The 24,012-nt window shown below is 42.6% G+C and overlaps 1 protein-coding gene across 5 annotated transcripts in view; it reads left to right on the forward strand.

The window, feature by feature from the left end:
* The window catches only part of Lrrc72 (leucine rich repeat containing 72), a 48,169-nt gene extending 26,247 nt beyond the window's left edge, over positions 1–21,922 (forward strand). For 2 of the 5 annotated variants that reach the window (XM_013117816.3, XM_040743236.1), the window contains 6 exons: positions 8,339–8,420; positions 9,493–9,603; positions 16,019–16,108; positions 17,412–17,564; positions 20,643–20,670; positions 21,524–21,922. In XM_013117816.3, coding sequence (XP_012973270.1) covers positions 8,339–8,420; positions 9,493–9,603; positions 16,019–16,108; positions 17,412–17,564; positions 20,643–20,670; positions 21,524–21,689 — 630 coding nt within the window. In that variant the 3' untranslated portion in view covers positions 21,690–21,922. Of the gene's footprint in view, positions 1–8,338; positions 8,421–9,492; positions 9,604–16,018; positions 16,109–16,145; positions 16,315–17,411; positions 17,565–20,642; positions 20,671–21,523 lie in introns of those variants that run through there. The other 3 variants (XM_040743233.1, XM_040743234.1, XM_040743235.1) reach the window with 2 other exon arrangements.
* The last annotated feature ends 2,090 nt before the right edge of the window (positions 21,923–24,012 follow it).

The following is a 24,012-nucleotide window of genomic DNA, read 5'->3' on the forward strand; positions in this document are numbered from 1 at the left end:
GATCATCTTTCTTCTTTCTGCTTTACAAATTCAACTTCTGTAGATTACCCACATATAAGCATGGTCACAGGGGACTTGCCTTTTTGTGCCTGCCTTGTTTTACTTAGAATAAAGGCTTCCAGGCTACTCTGTGTTGTCAAAGTAGCAGGTTTCCTTTTAAGACTGACTACTACCCCAGTCTTCATCCATCCATCCATTGATGGTTTGACTTCATATCTTGGCTATTGCAAATAATACGGCAGTAAACATTCATTTCAACTCCTTTGAAGATATCTTATGGAGTGGGGTTTGTCCTGAGTGAATGTGTGTTATTGACATAAGCACAGCCATTCCAAGGACCCATGGGAACAGCAAGGCTTTCCTCAGGTCAGACTTAAGGGAATGGCAAGGTCTTCTCCTAGTTAGAGTTGGGATGTAGACAGTAACAACCTCAGCTTGCTCCTCCTGCATGTGCTCAGCCTGTGAGTGCTTATCTGCAGGTACCCCAAGATTAGTTAAGCTGTCTCCTCCTTCAGTGTATACAAAGAGCCATCACCCCCTCCTCCCCTCACCAGTGAGTCCCCATCAGGACACGCATCCCACCAGATTGCTCCTTCAGGGTGTAATAAACAATGCCTGCCCCGAGCTAGTGAGTCCCCATCCGGGCACACATTCCTCCAGATCTCAGCTTTTCTGTATGTGAGTTTGTAGGTTCTTTGATCCCCGCAGCTTGTGTCAGCTCAATCCTTTAGCAGTGGAGATTGTGGCAGGCAGATACAGTAGTTCTATTCTAGTTCATTAAGGACAATCTATACCATTTTCCATGGCAGTTGCTTATTTACTTTTCCACTAATAATGCACAAGAATTCTTTTCTGTTTCCTGCATATCCTTGTAAGTGTTTCTCATTCACCTTTTTTGATTAAAAAAAAGGCATTCTGATATACAAGACAATATAACAGTGTGATTTCAGTTGGTATTTCCCTAAAGTTTAATCATGAGAGAATATTTTTATAGGTACCTGTAAGCCATGTTTATGGTCTTCTTTTCATGAGTGTCTGGACAGGTCCTTTGTTCATTTTGCTCTTCTATATAAAATACCTACTGCTTCCGTTTGTGTTAGTGAGACTCTGGTCCAAGTGTGCACACTGTTATGTAAATTACAAGTTTTTCAGTTCCAGGACCAGGTAAGAACAGAACCATCTGTTATCTATATGCTTGAAGGGCAATGGCTCTGGGTTAGGCTGATTTCTTAGAGACAGCAGAGATGGCTGAGCTGGTCTGCAACATATCTATGCAGAGGTGGCTTGAGGGGGCACTAGCAGTGGTGGCCGTCTTGATGGCCTCAAAAGCCAGGATGCTACACACCTGTGGCATGGCAGCTCTCCTGTCCCATTGTGTGCTCAGCCAAAAGTGGTTCTCGTCCTAGCCCCCACCACACCCATACCCCATCCTGGCCTTGCTGAACCACTTCCTGCCCAGAATGCAAGGCAGGGGAGGAGAACCGGTGAGCAGCATGGTACCTCTCGTAGGACTTCACTGGCCTCTGCATCCCACAGCCACTGTCCGTTGCCCAACTTTGTAGACGGAAGTTTCTGTCCCACCTGGTCCTGCAGCCGTTAAGTCCCAAATAAACACACAGAGGCTCATATTAATTATAAACTGTTTGGTCGATAACTAAGGCTTTGTATTAGTTAGCTCTCACTTAATTAGTAACCCATTCCTATTAATCTGTGTATCTCCATGTAGTCTTGACTTACCCGTGATGACTAGGTCTCATTCTTCCTTAGCAGCTACATGGCATCCCTCTAGAGACTCACTCCCTGCATTCCTCTTCCCAGAATTTTCTTAGACTGATAGCCCAGCCTATACTGCCTGGCTGCATCCTGCCTGTCCATTGGCCAAGACAGTTTTATTCATCAACCAATAAGAGAACATATATTCACAGCATACAGAAGGACATCCCCATCACACTTTCAATCTGGTTGTTTACCTGCTATAGTTTTCTTTGTCTCTTTTTCTTTTTATTATTTTTTGGTTCCTAACATGTTTTAGCTATTCATCTTTCATTGGGTATATAACTTTCGGATGTCTTCTCCCATTCTGTGAGCTGTTTCTTCGAGTTGTTTGTTTCTTTCGCTGTAGTGGAGCTTTTTAGTTCGCTGTCCTGTCATCCATCTCCTCCTCCTCCTGTCATTGTGCTCTGAGGATTATACCAAAAACCCATCGCCCGATCAATGCATGTGGCTTTTTCTGTGTTTCTTCTAGTTGTTTTACCTTCAGATCTTATAAATCTTTAGTTTATTATGAGATTTTTTTTACATACAGTGTGAGATGAGGATCCAAATCCATTCTTCCACATATGAATAGCCAGTTTTTCCAAAAATATTTACAGAGGGGACTACCCTTTGTCTGTGTATGTCCTTGGTGTCATCTCAGAAATCAGCCGAGCAGCTGGAGAGACGGCTGAGCAGTTAAGAGTGCTGACTTCTCTTCCAGAGGGCCAGAGCCAGATTCCCAGCACCCACACAGTGGCTCAAAACTGTATGTAACTCAGATTCCCAGCACCCACATGGTAGGTCACAATTGTGTGTAACTCAGATTCCCAGCACCCACACGGTGGGTCACAACTGTGTGTAACTCAGGTTCCCAGCACCCACACTGTAGGTCACAATTTTGTGTAACCCACTTGTAGGGATCTCATGCTCTCTTCTGGACTCTGACCACAGCATGCAGGTGATGCACGAGCACACACGCAGACAAAACATCCATACACATGAATAAAAATTAAATATTAGTTGATGTAAATATCTGGGTTTGTTTCTAGGATGCTTTTTTTGTTCAGGGTTTCTCATTTTAGGTTGGTGGCAGTTGCTTTCTACTCTGTTTTAAAATCAGGGAGTGAAATGGATTCAGATTTATTGTTTGTGTGCAAGAGATTCTGGCAATTTGAGGTCTTTTGTGGGTACATGTGAATTTAAGGATACTTTTCTTCATTTTTAAAAAGTGTCCTTGGGAAACTGATAGAAATTGCATTGCTTTGGGTGGTGTGGACATTTTCACATGATTAATTTTAAGACAGGGACATGGGATATCTTTCTATGTATTTGTGTTTTCTCCACTTTCCAGTAGAAGGGGTTTTTTTTGCCTCTTTGATTAAACTTACACATAAATATTTTATTGTTGTTACTACTATAATTACTATTATTTTGTTAATCTCCCACTGGGATAATTTCTGATTATTCTCTAGAGATTGACTTTTCGCTTATTTTCTGGTAGTGCTGGGGGTCGCCCTCAGAACCATGTACATGCCAGACAAATGCTCTATAGCTGAGTCATATCCCCAGCCTTAGTGGCGTCTTACAGTGCAACTAATTTTGTGTGCTTATATCATGTCCTATAGCTTCATTTAAATCAACTCATCAGTCCTAACAGGTTTTTAAATGTCTTATCAGTACATATTAATACACACAATGTTGATTTCAATGTGACGTCTTTACACATGTGCACAATAGACCATTTGAACAGGGCTTCTTAGGGGTAGTGTTCAGGACTTCTACGTTTATGATCCTGTCATCGGCATATAAAGATAACTTCATTTCTTCCTCTCCTATGACGAGGCCCTTTTATTCTAGGATTTGTGATGAGAGCATGGGCCTTTTATCTTTGATAACAAGCTCTCAGTTTTTCACATCTGAAACTGATGTGAGTTCATCGTATACATAGTGCATTGAGGCCCACCCCCCCCCAATCTAATCTCCTAATAGCTTTGACTTTGTGTGTGATTTTGAGGTTACCTGACAAGTCAAAACTCTTGTGGTCTTGTTTTACAAGCACACCACGTTTTTGAAGCCAGTCCCTATATTGTTATACATAAGGGAGAGGAGTCTTCATTTTGGGTTTTCTTTATATTTCAGGTCAATTATTTTGAGATACATTGAGACATTTTGGGAGGTGGTTGCCAAAATATAAAAAATAATTTGTAGAATACTTTTTACGACTCAACCTAATTTCCAAGTGAATGACTTATAGGTGATTTATACAGAAATGCCACCAACTAAAGAGCCCGACTCTTGCCAGTGTTTGACTGGGGTATCAGTCAGGTTTAGATTTGAATCTTGACTTTGCTATTTACACTCTCTGTACCTTCAGAAAGTTGTTTAATTTTTCTGAGCTTTAATTTTCTCCTGGGCATATGGTAGAAAAAAAAGAACGTTAAATAAAAATAGGATCCTTCTTTAAGGAACATACTAGAAAATATTTGCAAAAACATTTAGCTTAAGGCCTTACCTGTAGGACACAATGAATGGCCTCTTTTTGGAAGATGTATTTATTTCCTGTGTATGTGTGTACCCCACATGTGCGCATGAACTTGCAAATATCTGAGGAGGGCATCAGATCCTCTATGTACGCGCTCCTAACTACTATGGACCTATCTTTCCAGCCCATAGTCTATTTCTGTTTTCTCCTTGCTCCTAAATTATCAGCTCTCAACTCTACACTCTTTAGTCCTGTGCTTGGGGTCTTTGATTATTGTCATGTTGCAGTGTGTGTGCTGTTGACATCTACAAGGTGTGGGCTAGGGATGCTACTGTGTGCATCTCTGTGTCCAGGCTGCCCCATGTCAAAGCCAGTCAAGAATTATCTGGTCCGAACAGCCAGTGGTAGCAGAAATGGAACACCTTGCTTTAGAGCTTTGTTCTAGAGAGTGCCTACTTTGTTTTGGATGCATACTGGTCTTCATTTACTCCAGCAACTTCTAAAAGTATTTTCCATGCAAGAGCTCATATGAATTAATAACAGTGATTAAATAAATGAGGGAAAATTTCTTTCTATAATGTAATATATATATAAGGCCAAGATTTGAATTAAGGTCTGTGATTTGTTGCAATAAATATAAATCTTACTACCCTAAAGGTATGGTGTTGCACGCCTTTAATCCCAGCACTTGGGGAGGCAGAGGCAGGAGGATCTCTGTGAGTTCAAGACCAACCTGGTATAAAAGAGCTAGTTTCAGAACAGCCTCAAAAGCCACAGAGAAACTCTATCTTGAAAAATAAAAAATAAAAAAAAGATTCCTCCTCAGAAAGAAAAATGTAGGTTTTTTAATGAGTAACTATGTTTCCATTTTAGTTTAATAATGATGTGAGTATCAAAATCTTTTCATTCTGCTTCTGGCTTTAACAACCTGCTAAGTTTCCATGTCATTTTCTTCCATTCCCATTAGTTTACTTTCCAACCCTATATGTTCTCCTGATTACAGCAATGGCGTCCTGATTTATCTCCTGCCAGAATACACTGTCTTATCTTGACATTTTCTTTCTGGCATGAAGTTGGACGATGGCACTCTCCTGCTCCATGTCTTTGAATTGCTTCCCAGAGCCGTCCTGATCTTGCCTTTCCGCCTCATCCCCTTTACCTCAACACACCCAACAATCTTTATATCTCAATAATCGTGACCCATAAATGCCGCTATCCTGAGAAAACCAGGGTTCTACAGCTGAGGATTGACCACATTCTCCTTGTGTAGATTAGTAATTCAAGAGAAAGGAGCCTCAAGTCTTTAGCGATGGCTGTAAATGTGTATCAGGAAAGTGACTGGTGTGAGATTGCTACACTGCTGGTTATTATTAGAGCAGGATACGGTGAAGGGACAGGACTGAAGGCAGTGGATTCCAGTCAGAATCAAGTAGGAAATGCGCGAAGGGGCAGGAAGTCAAAGGGGACTTCCTTCCCTCCTTGGGATGGTTCCTCCCACCTTGGGAAGTCATGCTTCCCTCTGGCCTTGATAAAGCTGTGGTGGCATGATCACTAGTTGTGCTGAGTGAATGCTCTCAAGACTGGGTAAAGACGAGCCTGAGAAATAAGATGAGCAGTACGTGTGCCTACTATGGCATCACAAATTGTGAGTGCTACCAATATAAGAAGTTGAAGAAAATTTGCCAAAGCAGCCTTCATCCTTCAGATGCAACTTAAAATGGCTTTTCCAATAAGTGCTTTGAGACAGCTGGGTTGGCATCTACATAAGTGACTACTCATCAAACGGTAAAACAGATCTGCCTCACCAATAATAACAGGTTCCAGCTTTAGAAAAAAAATAAGTTTATACTCGTGAGCAAGTTTTTCTATATTTAAAAATCATGCAAAACTTGATTATTAATTATTTCATGAGGCCCCTCTCCCTAGCATTATGCATATATAGCATAGTCCTATATTGAGTATAAAGCAAATATTCTTAAATTTAATTATCTGCTACTATTAAAATATATCTTTCTGTGTCCTGTTCTCTACTATATGTCTCACCATAGTTCAAACAAACAAGGGATTTTTTTGTTGAGATTATAGAGTTGGGGGCCAGTGAGGTGACTCAGAGGGTTAGAGGCACCTGCCACCAAGCCTGATGACCTGAGCTCAATTCCCAGAATCCACGTGGTGGAAGGAGAGAAGCAACTTCTGCAAGCTGTCTTCCAACCTCCACACATGCACCCATACATGTGCACAAAAGTGAATTAATCGAAGTGTAAGAAATTTTAAAACAAGATTTCTAGAGCAACAGTGTCCGTGTTGCGATGACATGAGTGAGACCTTCTGACATGCGGCTTATCATTCATACATTTGTATGTATATATGTAAATATATAGCATGTAACTCTGCATCTGAGATGTTTTTAAGAGTATTTTTGCCTTTTTGAATTTTGAAACAAATCTTTAAAGTAAGACATGGGCTGTGTAGATGGAAATTTCTGTCCTACCTGGTCCTGCAGCCACTCAATCCCAAATAAACACACAGAGGCTTATATTAATTATAAACTACTTGACTGATTGCTCAGGCTTCTTACTGGCTAGCTTTCTCTTTTATTAATTAATTTCTATTAATCTGTGTATCTCTACTTGGTCTTGACTTATTGGTGATGTCCAGGCCTCTTGCTTCCTCGACAGCTACATAACATCTGTGCCTCTATCCCTGTTTGGATTTCCCACCTGGCTAAATCCTGCCTGTCCCTTGGCCAAAACAGCTTTATTCATCAACCAATAAGAAACAAATATTCACAGTATGCAGAAGGGCATCTCCCATAGGGCTGGGGGGTTAGAGTGATGGCCCACTGCTTTAGAGCATTGCTGCTCTTGCAGAGGACATGGGTCCGAGTGCCAGCACTCATGTGGCAGTTAATGACCACCTACCTACCTGTAACTCCAGTATCACAGGACCCAGCACCAGGTGTGCAAGTGGAGCACATACATTCATGCAAGCAGAACTCTTATTTAAAAAGACGTGGCTGGATAGACGGCTCAGTGGGTAACTCACCAGCCACAAGCCCATGAGAACTTCACTCTGAATCCCTCAAACCCACACAAACCAGGACACATCTGTAATCCCAGAAGTCAGGGGGACTGATAGACGAGCAACCCTAACAGTGAACAAAAAGAGACTACACCACAGCGTGTCCTCTGATTTCTACATGTGCCTCCTGGCGCACACCGAGACACACAGTCATGAATACACACACATGAAGCAAGATGCGGTTTCACTCTGTTGTCAGATGAACACGGCGGTGGGAAGGAAACGGAAGGGTGTGGCTCCTTTCCTTAGGGAAGACACAAAATTGCAGTGCTGGAATGTAATTGCACCGGTAAAATGTGGACATGGCCAAGAAGACCAAGACTCCCCACGGAAAGGCCTAGGGGAAAGCATCAAAGGAGAGAAGAAGAGAAAGGATGGGCCCATGCTGCACCTCATGCTGGCTGAGCTGTTAGCAATGTGTTCTGGACCAGAGAGGCAGCCAGAGATATACGAAAGATGGGCAAAACACTATAATAAAGCAGTTGGGAGATGCAGGAAGGTCAAAGGATGATTTGAGAAAAATCTCCAGAATTGTGAACATGTACTACTGCAAATGGCCTGGGTTTTGTGTGTTTTGCTGACCTGGATCTGATTCTTACATGTGATCAGAAACATACCTGGAAGAAAGGTTGTGGGGGCAAAGGGAAGCCATGGCCCCTACAGAGAGAGAGAGATGTGGCTGAGCATTTTCTTAGAGAGCTCTCCACTCACAGTGACAGATGAAGGCTTGGTGTGTAGAAATCTGGTGACACCATCCAGGCCACAGCAGGGTAAATACCATTGGAAAGAAAATCTGGGGCCAGGCGATAGCAGTTCTGAAAGCCAGTGATAGCTTGGCCCAGATTTGCTCAGAAAACTTTATTATTAAGTTGCTTAAAAACACCCTTTCTATCACACAGCTGTAACAAAATGTAGTTCAAGTACAACTTGCAGGCCAGTCCAAACAGCACAGTAATAATGGCTGTTTGAAGCCATACTTATGTTGTCTTATGATTACAAATGTGTCGTTTCTCATTTCAGCTACATGGGATAGCATTTCTAACTAGAAACTATTGTCTGACAGAACTGTATCTACACAACAATGCAATATTTGAGATAGAAGGTACGACCCAAACTCTCCTTTCTTGATTGGACAAATTTTCAATTAAGTAACAACTTTGAGCTGTAATGATTGCTAACAACATACAAAAATCTCTTTCATCATTTCCACCAAAATATGTAATACCTATTTAAATGACCATATGTACATTTAATTTTCAAAAATATATTAGAACATTTTTCTAGCTCAATAGTGTATGTTTTACTCAAAATTTAAAAGGAATTTTTTTATAGTATACTGTATAGTCGAATAGAAAGTAGCTACTCTGGAACCTAACTTTAGTAACATTCAGGAATAAGAATAAATTTAAAAGCTACACATTGTCTTAGAATTTTTTATTGGCTGTGATCTTGTCAGTCAAGTTCCTGTTTCCACTGACTTAATTTTATAGCAGTGTCTATGCCAACAATTTCAAGCCAGGTATAAAAGTGTACGACAGGTCATGATCGGGAAACACGATGAACTGCTGGAGAAAGCCCTTGGCTATAAAATAACCATGAGACCAAAATGTCAAACATTTTCACACTTAAAATAATCTCTTCAGCTGGGTAAGGAAGAAAACATTCCAATTTAACTATAATTTGATTATCATATAGATTCATCCCACCTTCATCTGTGTTAAAAATGAATTAAAATGTGCAATTCAGGAACGCAAAAATAAAATGAGTATATGGTTTCCCATTCTATGAATAGCTAAGCAATTTGGAAAAGAATGCATTAAATGGATGAGAAATTGTTCTTTGATTTGCATTATGATTCCAAGTAATGGTTTACATGCATAGGCACACACACTGCAAAGACAAACTAAAGAAAAAGCATAAGTCAAACATGAAACTCAAGCCATCCAAATCACTGCCCCAGAAAAATTATTGAGGCCGCAAGAGTAGCAAGAAATGACTCTAGAGCCCCACATCATAGCCAGTTTTCATTGCTGCATGTTTCCTTGAATTCAGGATATCATTGGTAGGCATTTCTTTCTTTATGAGCCGCAACACCCAATTACTGTGAAAAGATTCTTATTCGTATTTGTCAACTTGAAAAGTAAAATCCATCTAAAAGTCTTCTTGTGTTTCAGGCCTGCATAATTTGCCTTCGCTGAACATTCTTCTGTTGCACCACAATGAGCTGACCAGCATTGACGCAACCGTGAAGGAACTGAAGGGCATGCAGAATCTGAAGACCCTAAGTACGCACTGCACCTCTGTGTCCTTGGGTTAAGATGGGGGTAGCACAGGAGGCTAGTTTTCCTTCCGGAAGCTCAGCTTTGAGAAGCAGGCTTGCCGCTGGGATGCATCACTAGAATTTATTGTTTCCTTAGCACATGCTTTTGAAGGAGCAACAGGTAGATGATATATTTATTAGTAAAATGATAGGTCACGAAAGATGAAAGTGACAAAAGTGACAAGTGGGGATCTGTCTGTCCAAATCCCCTCTTCTGCTGTTATCTCAGAAGTCAGCTGTGTCATTCCAGCTATAGGAGTTATCTCTAACAGGCACATCTGCACAGACAGAGGTGAGAGGCAGCTGCTCTCAAGTGGGTTTGTGTCTCAAGGCTGGGGAGAGGCGGGAATAAGGGTGATGGGGGAAGGGTATGGTGTTTCTCTTGCGAGTGAAAAATTGTTTTAAAATTGGTTATGGTGACAAGTGGCTCAAATCATTGCACTACTGAATATGCATGGATTGTCCACTTTAAGTGGGTAAATAAATGTGACAGAAGGTGTATGTTAGTAAAGTAAATTGGCAAACAAAAACAACGTTGAAGTTTTCACATCTTTAAGAAACAGCCTTCATTCACGTCTATTGAGTCATGCCCAGGAAGACAGTGACTGCCGAAGGGAAAGCTGTATATATTTAAGAACAGATTAAGAACTGATCAAAAACAATCAGTGAAGTTCACCTCTCAGTGTGCTGATAGTCTTGAAGGGGTAATAAACATGCACACAGCTACAAGGCCGATAATTCCAGAGGTGGAAAGGCTCCTGACCAATGAGGTTTGCAGACCTGAGCTTGGAGACTCTACAGGTCAAGACCCAGACATATTCCCTTACTCGTCTTCCAGAACTGTGTGAACTGATGTTGGTGGTGAAGGTTCTGATCAGATCAACACAGAGAGGAACTAAAGCTTCCGTGACATTTCACTGTTATCAGGAAGACCTCACGTACTTAAGGAGAAATGACTCCTTGAAACGAAAGTAGACTTTTAAAAATCCTAATAGTGAAAATCACAAAAATCACACAAAGTTCTTGGCAAGTTGGGGATTACTTTAGAGATGTGCTAAGGCTATTCACCATTAGGAACTTTCCCGAACTCTGATATTCCATCAAAGTCTTGGATTGGCCTGCCCATTTGCCTACTCCTCCCATGTCAATCAAGTGTTTCTGCAGTTAGAGTATGCTAGACCCAGATCTCTATCATTCTGTAAAAAGGGGCTCCTAGCTATCACCCAGAACTCTTTAAACACTGAGATAATTCTCCAAAGCAATTCTTAAAAAAAAACTTGTCATTGATGCTACTTTGAAACAGGGAAACCAAATTATTGTATTGTAGGATATGAATAAAATAAAATAAGAAGTTGCTTAGAATCTAGAAATTCTGCTAAGTGGTAAATAGACCAATCAGTGGCTGCTTTAAACAATGATCACAGTAATGTTTCTGATGTCCTTTCTGCTAACAAATTGTTTTCATATAATCCCATTTAAAATTTCACAGCAATTCCATGATAGGGTTGGAATTTTTTCCTCCTCACTGGTGAAGACGCAGACTTACCAAATTACTAGCATTGAAACTCATGCATGCCTTGTTTTACTGATCATTTATCAACTGATTGATTCATTAGATCGTTACAGTTGATTCATTTGATGCATAGGGAACCAGTCATTTGTCATCTGTTCCTGTTTTTAATCACAGATCCCAAAGCTGAAGAAAGCCTGTTCTGGGCTTCTATGGGTTTACAATTGTAAAACTTGCAGGCTCATCAAGGAGTTTGGTGCAAAACTGTTTGTACAATTTGCTGCATGTAAGCTTCATCCCTTAAGTGATGCTGTGCTATAAGCGCATCCAGAGGACCGTGTGCACCGCTGGCCCTCACAGGGAACAGGGCTGTGCATAGAGCCAAGATGCTGGTTCAGAGCTGAATGCACCTGAACCAACCCAGGTCCCGGAGTCTGGGGTACATCTGAACACACGTGTCAGGCCAGGTTAGGGATGAAATAACCACACTCTTTAAAGGCCAGTCTGGTAATGAAACATCCGTGTTATTACTTGCCGTGACAGTTAAATCCCCTCTACTTAAAACCATGATGATACCTTTCAAGTCACAGGAACATGTCCCACCCGAGAAACATATCATGGGGCCATTGCCTTGAACTCAGTTAAAAAGAAAGCACTTTCTGAAATGCTTGGTAGCGTGTGGTCCCGTGCCCTGTTCTGGTTGCAGACATTCCGTGAGGAAACAGTGTGTACTCAGCAGATGTCTGACATTTGTGCCGTGATGTCCTTACACTGGGTTCTTTGGAGCCTCATTTGCCATCTTAGAATAGACTCTGTTCATTAAAATGAGAAAACTGTGGATTTTCAAATGTCGTAATTTTTCTCTTTTCAAGTAAGAAAACCACGTAAAAATCTAAAGTGTTACTACTTCAATCATAAGTTCTTCGGAGGGTGAGAAAACAGCCTGGGGGTAAGGCTCCAACCCATTTCAACACTGCACCCTCCTCTGGCATTTATGAGAAAAATTGCCAATGATTGCCCAGGAGACAGAGGGCTGGGAGCTTCAGGGAGGCCTGAAGCCAGAAGCAGAGTGTGAGGTCTGGTGCCTGGAATTCCTGTCTTCCAGGCCAGGCAGGGCCCCACCTCAGCTCTCCAGGAGGTCTACCTTTCCACACCCTCCCTGTGCAGCTCTGTCTTCCTCCTCCCCTCTGCCCTGCACATTCTGCGAAAGGGAATTTCGCAGAATCGGTCTCAGTCCACTGCCCCAGGAATGAGTTCTCCCCTTCAGTGAGCCTGCTCCGTTACCAGCGTGTCCTTGTTAAGGTTTCTATCGCTGTGACCAAAAGCAAGTTTGAGAAGGAAAGGGTTTAGCTGGCTTACATTTCACATCCTAGGCAGCCACTGCGGGAAGTCAGGACAGGAGTTCAAACAAGGCGCTCACCTTTAGGCAGGAGCTGCTGCAGAGCCGTGAAGGGAGCTGCTTGCTCAGCTGGCTTGTAGATCCCAGGGCCAGCAGCTCTACATCCACCATGGGCTGGGCCTTCTCACATCAGTCAGTAATTAAGAAAATGCTCGACGGGTTTCCCTCCACCCCGGTCTGATGGAAGCACTTTCTCCACGGACGTTTCCTCCTTGCAGATGCTTGTGTCAGGTTGACTTAAAACTAACCAGCACACAACGCTAAGTGAAAAACATCAACAAGGCACTTAGCCCTTCCCCTTGCTCTCAAACTTTGTTCTCGTCTCTCAAATCGTCTCCATTTCACTAAATCCACTTAGCAACTTGCATTTCGTCGCGGGCACGGCCTTCCTGGTGGAGTTTCGGGGGCCAGCCTTGATAGAGGGCTGTGTTTCCACAGGTCCTACACTCCAGCATCCTCTCTTCCTGCCATGAGCAATGTGCTAGTCTCAGCTGTTGATAAAAGGGATGAGGGGGAGGAGGATGCTGGAGAGGGGTGGACCTCAGGGGCTCTTCTGAGTCTGTGTCCTTGAGGGTGGGCTGCCTCTTTCCAACACAACAATCTATGAAGTAAACAGAGCTCCTAGGTCCTCCCCAGCTGCTTACCTGAGAAAGGGAATGCTATGCTCACCCCCCTTTCCATCTCTGCTCTACCCCAGCTTTCCTGTTCTACCAAGGAAGACTGTCTCACTCAGCGTGTTGAGCGATGGCCCTCACATTTGGTTAGAAGCAGACAGTGCTAACAGCTTTGTGTGACATCGAAATCCAGCTGTCTGGTCACTGATTAGCAAACTCAACTTCCTTCCACGGGGTGGTGCTCTATTTGGGTTTTTAATTCCCTTATACCTTTCTCCAATCCATTAAAGCAGATGTGTTGTTTTTCCCCTCTTTGGGCAAATGCAAAGGGTCTCACGGGACGCCTAGGCTGACATCTAACTCCAGAGGTAGCCAAGGGTGACCTTGGACTTGTGACTGTCTTGCCTCCCCCTCCGTTGAGCTAGGTGTGTATCCCTACACCTACGTAGGGCTGAGGACTGAACTTGGAGCTTCTTGCTAGCTCCAAGCCAGCTGCGAGCCCAGTCCTACATCAACTTTTTTCTAAAGTGTTTTAAGACTATTTGGGCCTTTGGGATGGAGTGATGGCCCAGCTGTTAAAGACCAAGGCTCACAACCAAAAAGACAAGACTATTTGGGTCTGTTTCCATGATGACTTCTAAATTCTGCTTTAAAAGTTTTTTTTTTAAATCAATGGGAGCCAATTATTTAATGACCCTATCGTTGCGTCTTCCTCTCATCTTTCAAGAAGGAACTCCACACGTGTGACTCATCTAACTCAAGCCGGTGTAGTGAGGTGGCAGAGACATTTTGATGTATTATTGGGTAAATGTAAATTGCTTAGACTCCGACTTCCAAATTAAGATAAGCAAGACAGTGCTGGCGCCACTGAGGTGTACTTCGTAAGTCGCCTAGAGGGAAAGGTAGATTAAATAGTATTAACCTATTGAAAGCGAAAGTGTAAGCAATTTTGCTTCATAGCTGCTGCAGGAATGCGCCCGTATATCACACAAAGCTTTCAGAACACTCAGACACAGGAAACTGATTTCATATCTCAGAAACGTCATTTATGATAATTTTAGAACCAGCCATCCAAAATGCATAAACCCAGAAGGCATACTGCTCACTAGCATAGATGTGGGGGGTGGGGAGGGAGGGGCCTGAAAAGCAGGTTGCGCCCTTCTGAAATTCAAGAGCTAGAGGAAAAGGGAAGAGGAACACTGAAATGTCTCCCAAATTATTTGCTTTTCTCAGGCGACGTCCTCAGCTCTGTACCGTTCTGCCCACGGTCTCTGTCTTAAGATGGGATAGAATAAACCACAGTGAACACATGGACTCTACTGTGCAGACTTGCTCACCAGCGGTGCCTGCTGCTCTGACGGTGGGGCTTAAAATGTAACTCAGTCCAGTGCTCGTCTCACATTTGTGACGACCTGTGTCCTGTCCCTAGAACCCACGGAAAACTGTGGACAGTGGCAGCGTACACTTGTGAGTCTAGTTGATCTTTTCAAATCGGTTTAAAGTGCAGCCATGCAGCTCCCTCTCCCATACTGACAATTACTTGTTTCTGCTCTAAGTTCCTTTAGGACAAACCTAAACCATCTTTTGTTACTGAAGTCTGGAATCTTTCTTTGTCCTCTCTCTTACTGCTCCCAATATACGCCTGCTTGTTTGGTCACTGACTACATCTTCCTTGTATTTATTGTGTGGCAGGTCTCTGCCACTGATGACTTCATCTCCCTCTAAAGCCCTAGCTCTAGCCAGAAAAGCTTGGGTCGATACAGCACACATCTCGATGTTTTCTTATTGACAGAGAATACATCCAGGTATTGTTTATCTTCAGTTTTTAATGAGCCTGTTGTTTTTCAAACATGCCTCTCTGGTCTTCTTCATGTTGCAAACTATGCATTCTAAATATTAATGAGTTCTTAAGGGCTTCTGATGCTTGATATTATCAGCCATTTATTAAAACCCCTTGTGTTTTATGAATAGTCTAAGAGCGGTGCTCTTAAATTCACCAGTGAGTAAATGAGCTGCGTCTCATTGAGTGGTGTAGCTGTGGAGCAGCTGGCGCTCTTTGCTCTACTGCCATCTAGCGGTTCCCAGCTTCATGTGTTTTTTCAGAAGCATTTTGAAGATGCCACACAGGAAATCAAAAACTTCATGTGTGTCGGTCGTCTCATTTAATGTTATGAAGGATGAACAGACAACATTTGTCACTAGAAAATAAAACACTCAACATCTCTAGCCGAAGCTGATTCTTGAGGGATGGCGAGGGCAGAAGAACCAGGATCTTCTGAATGGTCCCACACGCCTCTTCCTCCGCACAGCTGTCATGCAGCCTTGGGGTCCTCACCCATCCCTTAGCCACGCGGGGTTTTACAGACGAAGTGACGCCGCGTACACATGTGTGCGGCTCTGCAGCGCCTGCGATCTGGCGTGCTTCCAGCATGTGCACCCTCTGAGCATGTCTCCACCCGGTACCCCTCCCCGCGTTACTGCAGAGACCGGAACAATTGCAGGGGGCATTTTATGAAGACTTTCATCGAGCTAGCGTTTAGTTCTTTGTCAAACTTACCTACGGACAGTCAAAGGTTTCCTCCTTCGTGCCAAACCTGAGTCTAGCCAGCACTGTTTCTGGCGGTCAGTAGCAATCAGAAAACTTTGAGTGAAGGAATGAAGGCAACACATAGGGAAATCAGCGGTGCTCTATATCAGGAAATATGTGATGAGACTGCGGGCTGACCACAGGGACAGCTGCTCGTCTTGCAATGAGTATCCTTGTACTGTCCACCCGCCCTACATATTCTATCTTAATAGATTTCAACAAGGAACTACTATGAAATCTGACATCTTATTTTGGATTCTTCCTTTGCAGGTCTGTACCAAAACCCTATATCCCAGTATAACCTCTACCGTTTGTTTATAATCTACCACCTTCCCGGAGTGGAGCTGCTCGACCGGAACGGTAAAGATCCTTCTTTCCCACAGAAACGTCTAGAATCGGCCTTGTAGATCAGTGCTTTAAAGAACACAGGGAACCTGTGACGGTTTGCCCTAATGAAGAACACTGTCAACTGATTGTGAACAGGAGCCACTCTGCTATTCACTGTGACGGTCAGCTCTCTGAAATTTGCCCGGGTTCAGGAACTCAGGTCTGCTCTTGTTAACCAGGTCAGCCGTGTTGCCTGGTGGGTGGACAGTACTTGCCTGCAGCTCAGGCTCCGGGCACTAGCATAGCAGGTGCCAAATTGGATTTTTGTTTGTTATTATTTTATATAGATATGTGTTTACCTACAATTGTATCTGAATACCACAAGCATGCCTTATACATACAGAGGCCCAGAAGATTCTGAATTCCCTGCTACTGGAGTTAGAGTTGTGAGCCCCCATGTGGGTTCTGGGAGTGGAAGAGCAGCCAGTGCTCTTAACCACTGAGCCGTCGCTCCTGCTCTTGATGCCAAATCATTTATCCCCTGACCCTTTGGTTTCTTATCTCAAAAATGATTTATACTAAATCCCTTGAGGCCTAAATTCTAAGAATTATCTTATTTGAAATTCTGTGAGTTCATGTTATTAAACAGTGACTTCTTATACATATCTGTTCACGTAAACAAGCATCTTTGGTTTATAGAAGCCACATATGCACAAACCATGCTCATGCATTCTGCTGTATAGTGTTGAGTCTTAATTCACCTCAAGTACACAGTATGATGTATCCCTTATCCCATTATCTTTGTAAGTCTACAAAATACCCTTCATGGGCTGTTACTGTGTGAAATCTTTCCATGAGGATACATCAAGACCTGATTGTCTCCTTTCCAACATTGGTGAGGGAGCAGGCTGCTTGCTGTTGCCTCGGCAGCCAGGTGCTGATACGTGTTAGAGTCTCAGGAGTGTGTTAGACCACACACCTGAACTCCACCATGTGACGTGAGGATATCTATTCAGTGCTTGTGAGGTTATGTAAATACCTTTGAAAGCGCTTCATACAATCTGTTTCAATGGGGTAGTCATACATGTTGTATTTCTGCTCATATGCGGGCACACTTGTATGTACTGGTGCATGTGAATGTATATGGAGGTCAGAAGCTGACACTGCTGTCTTCTTTGATCTCTCTTCTCCTTGTGTATTGAGGCAGGGTCTCTTTCAAACCACAGCTCACTGATTTGGCTAGTCAGGCAAGTGACATTGCTCAGATCTATTTTGTAATCACTCCATATGCTGTGTTAATTCTAAATACTATCCGTTGTGTGTGTGTCTTTGTTAGAAGTTACAGAGAAAGAGAGAAGATCCATGATTACCATTTTTAACCATAAAAAAGCTCATATCATTCAATCGATAGCATTTGGAGGAAGAGTGGATGCCTCTTGGAACCCCAAGTTACCAATAAGGCAAAAACGAGTTCAAAGACTTCCCTCAGGTACTGTGCAAAACCAAAAATAAGATTAAAACTGGGTAAGTCTTAGGAACACCTGATTGTCATAATAATTGCAACTTGCTAATTATTTTCTGATATTGTATTTAACTTCATGTTTCCACTGTTGATACAGTGAATAACATAACTTTCATCTTCACTCATGGGCTACCTGAGGTAGTATGGTGATAGTGAGGGGATTCGCTGCAGCCCTTCTCCAGTATCCAGTGCAGAGAGAAGGACCAAAACCACAATGTCATTTTTATCGCCAACCAAACAAGACAGTTTTCTCAATGAAGGGTAGATGTTTTTATGGCACAGGAAAGAATATTAAGAAGGAATGAAGATCTTCGTAATCTTAGTGGTCAGAAATTAGCACTCTCAATATCTTGGCTATACTCCCATCCAAGGTGTCACATAGAAATATGGCAAACAATTTCAGTTGTCCTCTTAGTTGGCACTTGGTTTATATAACATGCATTCAGACAGATCTATTTTTCTCACACGGCAAAGGGCACAGGGACTAGTTAAAGAGCTGACATAAAGGCTCTGTGATGATACTGAGAGACTTATCTATAGAAAAGCAAAGGCTATGGTGCTCCGTAGGGTCAAAATTAAAACACGAACTGGAAAAGGCATTGCAACATACAACAGATGGAAATTAATCCTCACAATCCCTAACGGACTTTCACAATTCCATTTAATCCCAGTGGGAGGGCTAAGCATGATGCCAGTGGCAATGTGCTGGCCAGGCGTGCCCCAAGTCGGTTTGATCTCCAGCACCAACAGAACAAAACAGAACAAAAACAGAAACTTCTTGCAGGGCAGGGCCTGTGCAAGGAGGCTGAGACAGGAGGACAACGCGTCCCAGGTCAGCCGGGGCTGTAGAATAAGACACTGTAAAAAAAGGAATGAATAATAACAACAAAACTCACACTGGGCTGGGGAGATGGATCAGTGAGTGAAGGGCTTGCTGGGCAAACAGGAGGACCTGAGTTAGGATTCCCGGGACCAAGGAACAGTCTGTAGTGACAGCATGTGCCCGTACTTCCAGCACTAGAGGGAGGAAAGGCAGGGTGGGACAGTCAGATCCCCAAGACTTGCTGGCCAGGAAGTCGATCTGAAACGGTGGCCTGCAGTTCCCATGAGGACACCGGGAGAGGGACTCTGCCTCTGTCCATACACATGCAAGGTGAGTGTAGCTATGTAAGCACATACATCATCTCCACCCATGCACACACAGGTGAGTGCACCTACTCATACACACACACACACACACACACACACACACACACACACACACACACGGTTAAAGCCAAACAAATGAAGACACCAGTAGATTAAATGATATCATAAACAAGTCGTTTCTAGAAAATAAGAAATGAATACAGTGAGCATCATCCCTTACAGCCAAAGAAGTGCAAACCAAAGCAGTAGGGTACCATTTTAACCCATCACAGAGGAAAACATCTTTAAAGGAAAAAGGAGGGGAGAATGAAAGCACAGTCTGTGCACTCTGTGCTGTTTGTGCTTTTATTTATTTATTTTTTGAAACCATGAACTAGGTCAACTTGCTTGGACACAGGACTGCAGTGCCTTTTATCTGTTGACATAAGAATGCAGTTTGAAAACTCTCCTACACGAGTATGTGAGCCCATGGGCAAGAAAAACTTGTGAATTCCTTTTTATAATAGTAAATGCAGAAAAGACCTCTAATGGCTCTTCATGGGAGACATTGCATTACCAGATATCCACACAATGCAGACTATCCCACACTAGACTCATTTCCTGATATAGCTGTAGTATTTTAAAAAACATAATGTTGTGGGTCAGGCAATAGTAGCTCATGCTTTTAATCCCAGTGGTAAGGAGGTAGAAGCAGGGGGATCTCTTTGAGTTTGAGGTCAGTCTGGGTCTACAGAATGAGTTCCAGGACAACCAGGGATGTTACACAGAGAAACTCTGTCTTAAAAACCAAACCAGAACATACAAACATCCCAGTGTGTGTGTGTGTGTGTGTGTGGTGTGTTGCATGCACATAACTGCAAGGGTGTGCACAACTGTGAGCACTCATGTAGACACTATGTCAGGATCCTGGGAGTCTCTTTGTTGCCCTGTGGTCTCACTGAACTAGACAATCACTGTTAGAATAAGGGCTTTGCTGGTCAGAGGGAGAGATGAGGAGACCTGGGTCAAAGAGAAGTTCCAACTGTTAGTGATGACAAAATTCTGGAGATCTAATGTAATTATGGTTAACAATCTGCTAAATGTACTGTGACATGCGAATTAACTATTATTTCACAGTGTGTGTGTGTGTGTGTTGCATACGGCAAAACATCTAATAGCACACCATCAGTACGTGTAATGGTTACTTTTCAATTATATCTCAATAACACTGTGGAGAGAGGGAGGACAAGATCCTCGGGAGACAAGAAAGGCCAGGAGACTTGGGCAGCCACTTGTGAAAGGCATGATGCCACAAGCTGTGTCCTCTCTTGTGGACTGGCAAGAGCTCATGCTGAAGGCTTTAGTGACCCAACAGGTGTGGAAAAGTTCTGTCTTTGGCCTGATACCAGGCCTTCTGGAGAGGAATAAACAGGGCCACAATAAACTGGGAGACAACCCAGGAGTCCCAGGCTCTGAGGTCTGGCCCTCCAACACGAAAGCTTTGGAACATAGAGTCTTGTGATCTTGGATTTGTTCTTTCTTTGAAGTTCACGCCAAGAGTCCAAATGGCAGAGATGGCCTTAACTACTTTCCCTGACTACTCTCTTACAGAAGCATGTGCTCATCAGAAGAAAACGGTTTCCTTCTGTGTCTTAACCTTGCTTACACAAGCCCCCAGCCGGACTCCACTGGCAGTTAAACTAATTCAGAATATTGGTTTCAGGGCTCTGAGATTTGCCTCATGTTAAAGAATGCCCCAAAGCCTAAATCAACGTGACTCGCCTAAGGGAAAATTTCAGTTTTACACTAGTTATGAAGACATTTTTGTCTGTTTATTTGCAAAGAACCCCAGTGCTGTCTCATTTTTAACTGCTGACCCAATGTTTGAAAAATACTAATTTAGAATTTCATTTTTAGATTTTGCATTTGGAGATAATGTTGACAAGTAAGTATTATTTTTAAAACAATTTACATATTTTCTTTTATTGTCAGACTGTTTCATCATTGTCTCATTTCTAAATTATCTCTATCTTCTAAAATAGATTTTAATTAGTTAAAAGGTACTAGCCTTTCAATAGACAGAAAACTGGTTGTTTTTCTTTAACAAATGAGTTCCAGCTATGTGTTTGTATTTGACATTAGTAAGTGAGGAAGTGATTACATGTGTAAAATAGTAACACTTGTTAAGAACAATTGACTATGCCAAATGAGGGGCTTGGCTTGTTAGCTGTGCCTCTAAATGTGCTCAGTAAAAGCAATTATCACATAGACTAACATTTTACATTCACTAGAACTTACATTTTCCAAAGCAAATAGTTCAGTAATTCTACAGAGGACATTCAAATTCAGGAATACCAGTGAATATAAAAACCATTATTTTTCTGAATGTATGAATGTTTTCTTTGGGTTCAATGATAAAAAAATTCTCATCATGTACAAAATATGTAGGGAAGTAACATCAAAATAAAATGTTTACATTATTAATATGCATGATACCAAAAAGTATTTCCAGTTTGTTACTTCACAGTTTTCCACTATGGATGCATGAGTCTGTGAACTGTATCTGGATACCCCACTTTAAAAATGGACCCTATACACAATAAAAATTGTGTCACTTGGCCTGAAAGTCAAGGCAGGAAAGCCCATAATGTTGGTGGGGACTTAAGCAAATTTATTAATTTAAATAAAAACTTCAGGGCTTTAGGTGCCCTGGATGCCACCCTCAACACACACAAAGTCACACACAGAATCCTGTTGCTTAGGCCTGCTTGCTTTTGATATAACTGCTACCTTTTCAGGACAGTGTTTGATGACCCTGAAGATGCTGTGTATGCGAGATCCATGAAGAGATCGTTGATGGCTATTACCTCCATGAACTGGGACACCGTCCCAACACGAAATGAAAAATATGAAGAGAAGAAAAAGATAAAGCCGGCCCAAATGGTCATGATATCCCTGAGATAACAGTACTTCCAGAAATCCTGGTGCTGTTCAGGTGTATGTTAAAATGACCCTATGACTTAGCACATTACACAGTTATTGCAACCTGAAGTTTATACATAGAGCAATCAGTGATGAAAAAATGATCCCTACACTATAGGCTTCTTAATGTAAGTTTGAATATAGGAATGTATGCAAATTCTAAGTGGAAAACTCAATGTATTTCCTCTAAAATAAACAAGGTTATGTGACTGGCACTGTTGATCAAGTAATAGAGCAATATGAACTCTCTAAAAGCCCCTTCTTCCTGTCCCCAGGCACTGCCTGCCCTTCCACACAAACCTCCATCCTGACCTCTAGAGAGCAAGTTTGGTCATGAAACTTGACTGTGAAATCAAGAGCATGCTTGACTGTGAAAGCCATGTGACTGCAGTCACTAAGGATGAGCACTGTCTGTGCCTTCTAGAACTTGCTGTTCTGGGGCAGCTCTGTGTTGTTGCCATAGTAACGGCTCTAGTTTTTACTGCCTCAAAGCAGCCCACCACAGTTCAGCTCTCCAGTGCAGGATTTCACATCTGGGGACACTGGCCAGTTCTGGGTGGGGGCTAATGATGTTTGATCGGCCTTTGCCAGAAGCCCAGTGCTAGGGAATAAAGAAACTAGACAGCTTTTACCAGTTGCCTGAGTGACAAAATTAACACTTATCTCAAGCTTGTTGCTGGCTTCTCTGACTAAAGGGCTCTGTCAGCGTATAACAGGTGGTGGCATTTCCCCTGGTCCTACTCTGCTTGGAGAATACAGTCACATGGAATGCAGACTGATGTCACAGGGGGGAGGACATGACATCTGAAACCGTGCATCCGCTCTTGGTACCCTGTGCCTGCCCTGAGTCGGAACAAAGGGCAGATAAGATCGGGAGAAGCAATGATCTGAGCATCTGGGTGACAGGGTTTGACGCCGTGGAAGAAACGGCTGGGCAGTGTTCAAGGCCAGGTGATAGATAGAATCAGCACATTCTCTCCCTCTTTCCCTGTCAATGACTTTGGGGCAGTACAGGAATGGCATCAGCACACCCGGTCTTCTGGAAAAGTCTTGGAGACCCACAGTGGTTTTCAGGATCACATGGACATGGCAGAGACCCATTTGCTCTTCAGATGGTATTGGATATTGTACTGTGCCTGCCCCTTGTAACAGTGACAGAAAAGAATGGCAATTTCACTTTATTTTTCAATTTACCATTGTATTTACTCATTCTTTGTATTAGATGACAAATTGAAGCATGCCTGTAGTACTTAGGGAGCCTTGTATCTGTGGTGTCCTCCATTCCCTCTGGCTCTTATATTCTCCTCCTGCCCCACCCCCTCTTCTGCAGAGTTCCCTGAGCTCTGAGGGGAGGGATTTTGATGGGGGATGTCCTTCTGTATGTTGTAAATACATGTTTCTCTTATTGGTTAATGAATAAGGCTGTTTCAGCCAATGGACAGGCAGGATGTGGCCAGGCAGGAAGTATAGGTGGGGCCACTGGACTAGGAGAATGCTGGGAAGAGGAATGCAGAGAGGAGCCACAGAGAGGCGCCATGTAGCTGCCGAGGAAGCAAGAGGTCCGAGCATTACTGAGTAAGCCAAGAGCTCTTGGATTAATAGAAATGGGATAGAAATAAAGAAAGAGCTAGCCAATAAGAAACCCGAGTCATTGGACACACAGTTTATGATTACTATAAGCCTCAGTATGCTTATTTGGGACTGAAGGGTGGTGAGACTAGGCAGAACAGAAACTCAGTCTTCAGGATTTGATGGAGGCATCCTGTTTAGGGCTGAGTGTTCCAAGGACTCTCCCTCTCTGCATATTGTCTGACTGTGGGTTTCTGTATTTATCTACATCTACTGCAGGAGGAAGCTTCTGTTGTGAGTACAATATTTAACTGGGTAAAGATGTGTTTCGACACCGAGGAAATTCAGAGAATCATCAGGTCATACTTTGAAAACCTGTACCCCACAAAATTGGAAAATGGATAATTTTCTAGATAAGTACCACATACCAAAATTAAAACAAGAACAGATAAACAACTTAAATACACCTATAACCTCCTAATGAAATAGAAGCAGTCATCAAAAGTATCCCAGCCAAAAAAAAAAAAAAAAAAAAAAGGGCCAGGTCCAGATGAATTCAGTGCAGAATTCTACCAGAAATTCAAAGAGCTAATACTAATACTCCTCAAATTATTTCACACAATAGAAACAGAAGGAATATTGCCAAACTCTTTTTACAAGGCTACGGATACACTGATACCAAACCACACAAAGACACAACTAAGAGAATTACGGACCAATTTCCCTCATGAACATA

The sequence above is a fragment of the Mesocricetus auratus genome, unplaced genomic scaffold (genome assembly GCF_017639785.1).
Source record: "Mesocricetus auratus isolate SY011 unplaced genomic scaffold, BCM_Maur_2.0 Super-Scaffold_15014, whole genome shotgun sequence".
NCBI classification, from domain to species: Eukaryota; Metazoa; Chordata; class Mammalia; order Rodentia; family Cricetidae; genus Mesocricetus; species Mesocricetus auratus.